At 41.4% G+C, this 12,240-nt stretch overlaps 1 protein-coding gene across 1 annotated transcript; it reads left to right on the top strand.

Annotated features, from left to right (window-relative positions):
* The first annotated feature begins 239 nt into the window (after positions 1 to 239).
* Positions 240 to 11,946, top strand: GDAP1 (ganglioside induced differentiation associated protein 1). Its single transcript, XM_068186476.1, has 6 exons — positions 240 to 557; positions 838 to 1,030; positions 2,257 to 2,430; positions 4,833 to 4,927; positions 5,389 to 5,503; positions 9,592 to 11,946. The coding sequence occupies exons 1-6, from the start codon at positions 507 to 509 to the stop codon at positions 9,972 to 9,974; spliced, it is 1,011 nt and encodes a 336-aa protein (XP_068042577.1). The 5' UTR covers positions 240 to 506; the 3' UTR covers positions 9,975 to 11,946.
* Positions 11,947 to 12,240: the final 294 nt, after the last annotated feature.

Below are 12,240 nucleotides of genomic sequence, written 5' to 3'. Positions count from 1 at the left end.
GCTATGACTCATTTTGCAATAGACTCATTTTGCCCGCAGGGTGAATTATGGTAATTTTTTTTTTTTTTTAATTTTTATTTTTTCCCCCCAAGCGTGTGTTGCTGATGTCCCTGAAATTCATACTGGAAGCACTGGTTAAAAAAAAAAAACAAAAACACACACCAAAAAAAAAAAAAAAAAAAACCAAAAAACCAAACAAAACCCAAATAAATATAGAAGGCTAAATCCTGCCATGTGACCTTCCCTACTTGCGCATCCATCTTCCTGCGCTTCCTTAGGGGATGCTGCAGACGGCTTTGCAGGCGGTTTCCCCTTCGGAAGGGCTGTCCTCCGAGCAGTGAGGGTGGGGGGAAGGGGCATCCCCTTCGGGTAATTTCCAAGAGCGGATCAGCGCGGGGCGGGCACGGCCGCCGCTCCGCGCCCGCGCTGCCTCCTGCCCCGCCCGGCGCCGCGGGCCGAGCCGGGCCCAGCTGGGCCGAGCCGGGCCGAGCCGATCCGAGCCGGGCATGGCGCCGCTGGTGCTGTACCACTGGACGCAGTCCTTCTCCTCGCAGAAGGTGAGGGGTGGGCGGGGGCGCGGGGCCCCGGATCGCCGCCTCCCGCCGTGCCCACAGCCCCTGCGCGCCCGCGGCGGCATCGGGGCGGGAGGGATGAGGGATGGAGGGATGAGGGATGGAGGGATGAGGGATGGAGGATGGAGCGGGGCGGCCGTGGGTGCGCCGAGGCGGGGCCGGGAGAGCGGCCGGGCGGGGATGCTGCCCGGGCGGGGATGCTGCCGGGCGGGGATGCTGCCCGGGCGGGGATGCTGCCCGGGTGACCCCGGCGGTGCCGTTCCAGGTGCGGTTGGCCATAGCCGAGAAGGCGCTGAAGTGCGAGGAGCGCGATGTGAACCTGCCGCTGAGCGAGCACAACGAGCCGTGGTTCATGCGCTTGAGTTCCTCTGGAGAAGTACCCGTTCTGATCCATGGGGAAAACATCATTTGTGAGGCAACGCAGATTATTGATTACCTTGAAGCGACGTTTGTAGATGGTAATCGCACAGGCATTTCAGTATGTGGCTCTTCCCCTCACCCTGTCGGCTGCAGCAATGCTGGGGGGCAGCTCTGTGTCACTGCAGGGCTCTTCGTTCAGGGCAGAATAAAAGTAAACAGGCTCTCTTAACATCTAACAATTTGGGTTGAAAACGTGTTTCTAAAATGAGCTGACGGATTCCCAGCACCTTCATGAGTAAACCTTTATAAGTAAAACCTACCACTGTCCTCCTTAGCCCTTCAGGAAGGATGGAGAGGCCAGGAATGGGAGCAGCACCGTGCTGCACTAACCCTGGTGTGACACTGCCATGAAAAAGAACATACTGAACAGAGCTGCATGACTGCCTTTGTCAAGGAGGTCCAGATTCTCTGTGAGATGAGAAGAAACATGCTTAATTTCAGAATAATCTTCTGTAGAACAATGGGAGTAGAATGAGCAAATCTTTTTTGGAGCCAAAATGGGATGAAGAGGTAAAAGAGCAGGAAGAGAAGCCTTGGAAGTGATCATGTGCAGGGTTTGGAGTTCTTTGTGCCTGTACTGTTAAAAAAAAACTAAAAAACCAAACACCAACAAAAAAACCTGCCTCAATTTTTGAAGGAAATGAAGAGCTGTATTTTGTGTAGGTGTGAAGATGGCAGCATTTTGTATTTCAGAGATTTAGCACTGCGATTTCTGAGGCATGAAGAAAACATTCATTGTTGAGTGAATATAATTTGTGCTGTCTTTTAGTCAAAAAAGGAGTTGGGGCCCAAGTAGATCAAGGGTAGGGTAAAACTCATTGATGTGCAGGAATACTTCCAGCCATGCTTTGTGTAGGATTCCTGTACTGTAGTTTTTACATCATTGCAGGAGCAGAAACATTTCAGCCATAACAATTTCCTGGGATCTCAGGTGTACCCAACTGTGAGAGCATTATAGGATTGTATGTCATGGTCACCCATTCCTAGATGTATGTAACAGATCTGGGAGTGGTTTTCTGATTTGAAAGTCTCTTAAATACATGTTTATGTGAGTTGTTGAATAGGAATTGGAATTATAAAACATTTTAAAATGAACTACAAATATACACTTCTCCGAGCTGCAATCAGACCATTGAGTTATTCTGGGGAGCAAGTGAAGCTTTCTTATCTGTGGCTGTGTCACCTGTCCCAGCTGGACATGACTGAATGAACTTTGGTCAATTATATGATTCTTCTTTTCTTTATTTTTAACTTTGTTTTGCAGAGGAAGTACCAAGATTAATGCCAGAAGAGGGGAGCATGTATTATCCAAGGGTACAACACTACAGGGAGCTTTTAGACTCCTTGCCTATGGATGCCTACACACACGGCTGCATCCTGCACCCTGAGTTAACAGTGGACTCCATGATTCCAGCCTATGCTACCAGCAGAATCCGTAGTATGTACTGGTTTAGCTCTGAATGTCTATGACTTAGGTTGCTGCATTCATTAATCTTCTTTCTTAAGTCCACCTTAAACACAAAATACTGAGCACAGTTTATGAATTTTAGTTTATGAATTTTAGTTGCAGTCCTTGATGATTTGTGCATATACTTTTTATTGATTGTGTATTCTGTTGGTATTTGAAAATGAGAAAGAGGAAGTGTTATTTTCAAGGTGTCTGTGGAGATAATTTTTGTATCATGGCTACCTTTTAATTGATGCCTTTATGTTTCCTTCAATGTTTTACAAAAGATCTAAGTAGTTCTAGGACTAGAGCTACTAGAACTACTAGTATCAACTCCCGACAGCACGGCTAGATGATGATTCCCTGTTTACAATTACATTCTGAGATCCCTGATTTTTTTGTCAATGTCAGTGGTTTATATACTGTTGATTTTTTTTTGTATGATGTTTTAGAATGCTTTGTAGAACAAAGTCAAATACTGCAGAGTCTTTGAAATGTAATACATCTATACTAAGTCCATGATATCATAAACAGTGATATTGTGTTAGCTTGAGAAATCAAATTTCCAACAAAATGTCTTCTCCTCCTCCTTAAAATTTCGGGTAAGTCAGTTCTCTTACTATCCACGCTGTTATGTCGTCAGAAGTGAAGGCAGGCAGCTAATTTTCCATATAGTTGTATGATTGATGTTACTGAAGTAACATAGAATCCTAGGGTCATAAAATCACAGAATCATAGAATGGCCTATGTTGGAAGGGACCTTAAAGATCATGCAGTTTCAATGTCCCTGCTGTAGGCGGGGACACCTCCCACTAGACCAGGCTGTTCCAAGCCCTATCCAGCCTGGCCTTGGACACTTCCAGGAATAGGGAGTGCACAGCTTCTCTGGGCAATCTTTTTCAGACCTTCACCACCCTCAAAGAAAAGAATTTCTTCTTCATATCTAATCTACATCTACCTCCAGTTTAAAGCCACTCCCCCTTGTTCAAGAACATGAATTATTCTGTTACATCAGTGCATTGTCTGGTTTTGTGGTTTTGAATTGTTTTTTTTCCTAAATGTGGATGCTAACTGTTTATTGAACAATTGTGCTTTACTCATAGGCATTGTGGGTAGTTTTTCTGTTTTCACATGGTAATAATCAGTGCTTTTATCAGAGTTCACTTTACAACATTGTCTTCTGCTTTTCTTGCTGTATGTATTCTTCTGCTCCAGCTTCTAGTTGGTATAAATTGTTCTCAATTTGCACATGTTCATACTGGCAGAGCTAATGTTATTGCTCATCTAAATTGGGATGGTTCCTTATCTTTTCATGCTTAAAGCATGGCCTACATTTTTTGATTTGAAGCATTTTTTTGAAAAGCCTGTGGATGTTTCTTAATAATTCCTTTGCATGTTCAAACTTCTCCTGGTTGGAGATGGTTTCATTTTCAGCTTGAAACACCATTTTTTTCAGACTGCTAGATATAATAAGGCATGAGCCAGTTGTGTATTATGTTTATGCATACCGAATCCAAGTAAGTAATTAATTGCATACATGAAATTTCAGTTGTATGAGTACATCCTTCAATTTCTTCATACACTATATTGAAGGATGGCTTTCACAGTCATGTTGAAATGAATATATTAAAAAGTGAGTTTGTTATTCTCTAGAAAGAATTTTTATCAGACTTAATTTATCAGACTTAATTGCAACCAAACTTTATTATCAAGTACAAGTGAGAGGTGATTCATGCTCTATAATTGTTCTTTTATTCTTGTTTTATGATTAGAAATACTTATTTTAGAAGATTTATAAATCACTGTCTTTTGGTATTCTAGGCTTATAAGTATGGCATTTTCAAGCAAAGCTCCATTTTAAGGAAAAGACTATATACACATAGTAGAAATCAGTAAAATAAACTTTTCACATCATTCTGTCTTTAAATCATGTAATGAATGTGCTTCTAGGACATGCACACAGTTCTTAAAGAACATTTTCAAAAGGGTCACAGACTCTGGCATCAGATTTTAGCTAAATGAAAACACCTTGTCTCCATATTCAGTGGCATTTAGGCTTTTGCTGTGAAATTATGTCTATGACCTACAGTGACAAGAAATCTCAGTGTGGGCCTACCAGCACTGTCACATTGCAAACTGATGAGCTGAAGGTGTGGTGGGTCAATTTAAAAGCAATCAAGTTTTCCAAAACGTGATGTATTTAAATCCTGACCTGATGCAGATGCTGTATTGAAGCAGCACTTCCAATTTCCTTGGTATGATATTGTACACAGGCGATCGATCAGTTCCTGTGGGTTGCATTATGAGTATGTTTGGATATCTAATATTTGTCATTCCTTTTTTTGTTTGCTTTGTGGTTTTTTTTTCTTTTTTTTTTTAATCTTTTTAATTAGGCCAAATAAGTAACACAGAATCAGAATTGAAGAAACTGGCAGAAGAAAATCCAGACCTTCAAGATGCCTATATAGCAAAACAGAAGCGCCTTAAAGTAAGAAACCCCTTTGTATGGGCCCCTTTATTATAAGCTTGTTAGTGTTAGATTTTTTTGTCACAATATAAACATTTGTTTCACTTGTCATTACCAGTAATGTCATGCAGTGGTTTAACCCTTCAAGGCATGAAACAGTCTGTCCTCAGATCAGCTACACACTTCAAGTGTGTGCTGAAGTACTGGACTGGTCCCCCTGACTTCAAAGGTAAGTACACATCAGTGCTGGTGTTGGGCTGTTGAGCACCCTGCAGGGGTAGGCAAACATTAATATCTGGCATCTCTAAAGTTTTCTTCTGTTTTCTGAACTGTCACCAGTATCCATGTAGTATCCATCTGACTATGTGGAGAAAATAATCACATTTTATGAACAAACACTGTAGTATCCTAAGTATAAGCTTCTCTGATAAAAGTATAAACTCTCTACGATGATTAAAACACTAACATGTGTGTCTATTTAGTCTAAACTGCTGGATCATGATAATATAAAATACCTAAAGAAAATACTGGATGAACTGGAAAAAGTTTTAGATCAGGTTGAGACTGAATTGCAGCGGCGAAATGAGGAAACACCAGGTAAGGAATTTTTCTTGCTAAATCTTGTTAATATTTCTGTTTGAGGATACTGAGTAAACTTGTTGACAGCACCATTATAAAGCAATTTTTAATGTGTCGGATTTGATACTTTCAGTGTATATTGATCTATATATCACAGAAGGGATCAATACTGTTTTAAATACTAGCTTACTTTACTGTTCCAGTCAGAGTTCTCACTATTTCATGAGAGTGCTTGATCACATTTTCAGCAAAATGAGTATGATTAGCTGCACGATTTTTTAGTATTTTTATCAACAAAATCAGAAAAAAGATTAACTACAGAATGTTGATGTTATAGGTGTAGGCTTCAGTTCACTATAATGATCACAACCTTAATGTTTAACACAGGTTTATTATAATCTTGTGCAGATACTCTGCTGATATTTGTGGTATATGCAGAATAAGCAATCTGAATAATTGCTCTAATCATTAGGTAGCCCTCTTCCCTCACTTTCTTGAAAAGCAGTCCTGTTACCTGCCTCCACTCAAATGAAAGTCAGATTTTTCACAGAATCACAGAACCATCAATGTTCAAAGAGACTTTCAAGATGATCTAGTCTGACTATCAACCCAGCACTATCACAACCACACCTAAACCATATCCTGCTGTCTGCTGCCCTGGGCAACATATTCCAATGTCTGACCACTCTTTCAGCAAAAAATATTTCTAATATCTAATCTGAACCTCGTCTGGCGCAACTTAGGGCCATTTCCTCTCATCCTGTCAGAAAGGACTGGCCCAAATACTGAGCCCTGGGGAACCCCACTAGTGACCAGCCATCAATTGCATGTAACTCCATTCACCACCACCCCCTGGACATCCAGCCAGTTTTTCACTCAATGAAGAATGTATCCACCCAGCCAGTTTACCCAGGAGAATGCTCTGGGAGACAGGTCAAAAGCTTTACAGATGTCTAGATAATATCCACAGTCCTTCCCTCATCCAGTAAGCATGTCACTGTTTGCGGAAGAAATTCAGGCTGGCCAAACAAGACCTGCCTTTGTAAACTAATGCTGGCTGGGCCTGTTTCCCTGGTTGTCCTGCACATGCCATGTAGTGACACTCAGGACAATCTGCTCCATGACATTTCCCAGTATCAAGGTCAGGATGGCAGGTCTGTAGTTTCCTGGATCCTCCTTCTGACCTTTCTTGTAGATGGGTATTACGTTTGCTAATTTCCAGGCAACAGACTTCTGTGATTAACCGGGATTGCTGGTAAATGATTGAAATAATTGGCAAGTTTTTGGCAGCTCCCTTCTTACTCTTGGGCACATCCCATCTTTATCCATAGATTTGTGGATGTCTAACTGGCAAAACAGGTCACTAACCATTTTCTCCTGGGTTTTAGGGGCTTCACTCAGCTCCCTATCACCAACTTCCAGCTCTGAGAGCTGGATATCCTGAGAACCATGGGTTTTGGTGTTAAAGACTGAGGCAAAGAAGGCATTAAGTACTTCAACCTTTTCCTCATCCCCCACTATGTTTTCCCTTTCATCCAGCAAAGGGTTGACACTCCTTAGCCCTCCTTTTGCTGCCAATGTATTTACTAAAACTTTTTGTTGTCTTTAACTGCAGCGCCCAAATTAAGTTCAAGTCTTGCTTTCTTTCTAATTTTCTCCTGCACAACCTCATGATATCCTTGTAGTACCCCACTCCTGCCAGAGGTGAGACACAGTCCTTTTTACCCTGAGTTCCAGCCTAAATTCCCTGTTTAACCAGGCTGGTCTTTTTCCCTGACAGCATATGGGGACAACCTGTTGCTGTACCTTTAAGAATTCCTCCTTAAATCTTGCCTGTCCTTCCTGTACTACTTTGCCTTTCAGGACTGACTCCCAAGGAGCTCTGTCATCAGTCTCCTAAGCAGTCCAAAGTCTGCCTGGCAGAGGTCCAAGGTGACAGTTCTGCTGGTGCCTTTCATTACTTCACCCAGAACTGAAAACTCCCATCTTTTCATGGTTTCTGTGCCCAAGATGGCCACTGACCATCACATCACCCATGAGTCCTTCTCCAGTTGAGAGTAAATTTTCTTTCACACACTCCAGGAATCTCCTAGACTGCTCCTCTCCACTGTGTTGTATTTTCAGCAGGCATCTGGCAGGCTGAAGTCCCTGGGCTTCTGTACAAGGGCTGGAAATTGAGAGACTTCTGCCAGCCTCCTATAGAATGCATCATCTGCCTCTTTGTGGTGGCTAGCAGGTCTGTAACACATTCCTACAAGGACATCTGCAATGCTGACCTTCCCCCGATCTATACCCATAGGCACTTAACCATGTCAGCATCCAAAATTCTGTTTAAATGGGATTACCCTTCTGCTTATTCACTGTGTGGTTCATCTCCCAGTGATGCTAATAGGAGTCCTTCCCCTGACTTCACTGGGAACTGCATGAAGCATCAGTCAATATCAACTGCATCTGCTCAAATCCATAACTTTTTGCATTTAGCTCTATAAATAGCTGTTGTAATAACTACTGGTTACTATCACAACTGTAGGTTTGAACTGGCAGTTGAAAATCTAGATTAAATTTTCTACTGACTTAACAGTGAAAGAATCACAGAAAATATTTTAACTCATAAAGGATGGAAGGGTTTTGTTCAGCAAATTATGTCTGCCACCATTTCCAGCAACTCCTTTCCTTTCTCTGCTAAGTAGCCTTTCCAAGGAGTCAACTGATACAGTATTGAAGAGCTTATGAAAGCTTCTGGGATCACAGGATTTTGTGAAACATGGAACTATTGCTTCTTGGAATTTTGTCTGATGTATTCCTAATTTGGAGGTTTGTGATCTGTACTTCTCCAGGTCCTGGTAAAACTCAGAGCTCCTGCTTCTCTTGCAATTGCTTGAATCCCTCAACTACTACTACTGCCACTGCAGGCATCTTTCTTTCACGCAGGATAGATTCTTAAGTCTTTTCCATTATCTTATTTAATGCACTGGATGAATTCCCAGGTATCCTTTCAGCAACCTAGGATACACTCCTTTTCTACAGAAGCCTTTCTTCCAGACCTATATAACCAGTCAAAATGGACTGGTACCAGCTTTGTGCAAAACTGTTGGTTTTCTCTGGTGGAAAATATGTTGGAAGGGAGATTGCAAAATTTCTCTGTTTCCAGAGAGGTGCTGCTGAGTGTTCATGCCAGCATTTTTCCATGCCTGCTGTGTGGGATGAACTGCAGAAGTTACAAATGAGACGAGAACAGCATAGTCCTCCCTATTCGAGATCTAGGCTAGAGCAGAGTACTTTTGCTGGCAACTATGATAGCTGTGCTGGCTGTCAAGTTTCATATCCTGGGTTTCAAAAGCTCTTGGTATAGTCAGTACATGTCAGCCCTTTCAGGAGGTGGTGCTTCAGATCATTGACAGTGAATTGTGGCGCTGTCTGGCAGTGCCTGCTCTGAGCCATCTCAGGAAGATTGACCTCTTTCCTTTGACTGGGGAGGGTACCTGGGGTCTCCGTCTGTGCTCCTGACTACTGGTGAGCAGTGTGAATATTTGTCCTTTCTCAAACATCTCAGTGTAAAACTCCCATAATTTGGGGTCTAAGAGACACAAAAGAGGGGATAGGTAGAAAAATTCTGTCATCTCAATGGGCTGATATGTTTGGTGCAAGTCAGTCATCTGATCCATTTCTTTTTGGCTTGAAAGCCTCCAACAAGTTAGCTGGAGTTAGTTCCTGAGTGAATGCCATAGAGCTCAGTGACACAGGCAAGATGATAAATTCTTCAGACAAGTGGTAGCTTTTCAGTAAAAGCTAAACTGCCTTCCTCCTTTCCAATCCGGTTTAATTTAATCCAGATTTGAGAAATCTAGTTGAGGAAAATAAGTTTACTGTGGGTTTTAATTTATGAACCTGGAATGGGAATCTTTTTTTCTTTAACAAATGTAGGCCAGGCTGCTGAGCCTAAGACTTTACAAGATTGTGCAAAGAGTGGACAGGGATTAGGAAAATGTTTATTGATTAAAGTTATATTTTAGCTGAAGTGTTGTTGCTCTTTATTAGATGGTACTTTGAAGTAGCACTAAACGAAATGTGCTTATTAGTATGCTTTATGTTTTATCTCTGCTTAGAAGATGGAAATCAGCCTTGGCTCTGTGGTGATTTCTTCAGTCTGGCAGATGTGTCACTTGCTGTCACATTACATCGCCTGAAGTTTCTGGGATTAGCAAGAAGAAACTGGGGAAATGGAAAGCGGCCCAACTTGGAAGCTTATTATGAGCGTGTCGTGAAGAGAAAAGCATTTTACAAAGTTTTGGGACACGTCAACAATATATTAATCTCAGCTGTCCTGCCAACAGCATTCCGTGTGGCCAAGAAGAGAGCTCCCAGGGTTCTTGGCACCACCCTGCTGGTCAGCATGCTGGCAGGGGTGGGCTATCTTGCTTTCCTGTGTCTTCGGAAGAGATTTGCCAACATGGTGCTATCGATTAGAACCAGGCAAAATTATTTTTAGACCTTGTCTGTCCCTGGTGGTGAGTGGAGGGCATCTCTGCCCCCCAGGAAAATATCTTCAATAAAATATAAGTGTAGAAGAACGATTATGTCTGGGAATTAGAACATTGCCACAGAGTAATCATCTCCTGCTGCTGTTTAATTGGGTTGGCAATGCTGAGATATTTTTCAAAAATGTGTTGGGGGGATGACAAAGGAAAGAAGAGATGAACTTTTCAGCCAAGGGCCTATAACTGTGACAGTGCTTCATTAAAGTGGTTATTGTCTCCTTTACCCAGTAGCTGACCTAATTAAAATGCTTTTATTTAATAGATATGCAGCAATGTGACAGCTTTTCATTCTAGATGAAATGCATTATTGTACAGAAACCAGCATTGTTAAAATACTGAAAATAGCTCTTACTTTAAATGCTCAGAGTAAGATTTAATTGGAACATTGTGCCTGTTGTGTAGAAGACCAAGTTTCTCTGTACTGATTATTGTCTGTTGATTTGCAGTTGGTCCTTCAGGAATGTGTTAAAAAGTAATCTTGTGAAGCCACTTTTGTAAGTGTATGTTCATGTATCAGTACAGGAAAAGACCTGAAACAGGTAAGAACACCAGTGATTTATGTACCACACAAGTGAAATTCTCCAGAGGCATCACTGGACAACAGATACTAGAATTTTGCTGAAATACAAATGGGAGCAAAACACCTGACACCTGTCTTTTGAAAGCCTTTCAGGCTCAGCCTCAAACTCTGGCAGAATCAAATCAAACTATCTTGGTGCACATTTGCTGCTTTCTTTGGGGTGGCTTGATACAGTTGCCTCTGTGTGAGTGTCCCGTGTGTGTTTTACTCTGAGCACTGGCTATTTTTGCACACTTCTTGGCAACATTAGCAATTGCACGCGACTCTATAAAATGCTTTCTCACAACGTGCCACAGGCAACTAGAAAACATATGCAGAGCAATGCCTTTTTGTATAAGTAATTAAAATAGTTCACTATCTATCAGTCTGTTTAGGTAGCCTAGATTGAAGGTAAAGCTGTAATTTAGTAATCTGTTTACTTATGGATAGGGGTCGTTCTGATGGTAAGTGACAAACACAGAAAGTATGGAGACAATTTGTACTGCTGATTTTTTGCAAAACTGCTCTCTTGTAGCATGCAGGAAAGGTGTAGAAAAACAATTTGATTACTTCCTACTACTCAGCAGATACTGTGAGTTTTATTAGTTTTGAACTGATCTCCCCTTTCAACAAGAAATGTACATTTACCTGAAAGTAGACTTTGAATCATTTTGCAGCAAAAAAAGCATTTGGAAGGGCTGAAAATTCTTATGACAGTTTAGTAAGACTTTTGTATGCTTGATGAATGTTCAAAAGCCTCAGAGTTTTGTTTACAAGTTGTACGTAGATGCAACAAACAAAGCATATCTTTAAGTGTTTGCCTATCAACAATCAGTGCTAACAGACCTAAGTACATTTTTGTTCCAGTGCTGGTGGCTGTGGTCTCCCTGCACAATTGCATTTAGGTGTCAAGAAGATCATCTCAAGTTTGCTGGAGAGAACTGAGGCAGTTTCTGTCTGGGCAGTCTCACCTTCTAACGCATATCAATATGGACAAAATTACTGGATACTCCTGCTTATTATTTAATATTGTGCTAGTTTTCTAGCAAAAGTAGACCTAAATCTCATTACTCATTTTCAGTAATAAGAAACATCTTACCTAGGAAACAATGCGGTTTTTTATTTGTAAAAAAAGACAGTTTTATATAATTCTATTTCATGATCCAGTGGTTCTCAAGAACTTGTTGAATTAAATGTCTTTATTTGGAAAAGCTTTATTATCTCTAGAGTGGGTTTAATCCAACAATGCTATTAGTGTACTGGCAGCTTTAACTGAGTTTGTTGTTTGTGTGTTGCAGTTCATCTGCATTTACTTGTAGCTATCAAATTCCACTAAGTAAATAAACACAGAGTAAGCCCTGTAACTTAATTCTTCCCTGGCATGTATTTCTGTCAGACCACCTGTAAAATGTAATTTGATCAAGTCACAGTAAAATTAAATATATATGACTTAGCCTTCTTTAGAGTGAAGTGACCACCAGATGTCAGTGGTCCTCCAGGACTCTGCCCTGGCATGCCTCTGAGGCAGGAAAACTCTACTTTTCACAGAGTAAAAGTTTGTCATCTGAGCTTAAGAGGGTTGTGAGCTCCCTCATCGCACTAGCAGTCTCTCCAGAGCTCTGGAAACAACTGTGTGGTTCTACTACAGGTTTGTTCTC

This window comes from Anomalospiza imberbis, chromosome 1 (genome assembly GCF_031753505.1).
Source record: "Anomalospiza imberbis isolate Cuckoo-Finch-1a 21T00152 chromosome 1, ASM3175350v1, whole genome shotgun sequence".
Classification (NCBI taxonomy): domain Eukaryota; kingdom Metazoa; phylum Chordata; class Aves; order Passeriformes; family Viduidae; genus Anomalospiza; species Anomalospiza imberbis.
This window is presented reverse-complemented; position numbering and strand designations above follow the sequence as displayed.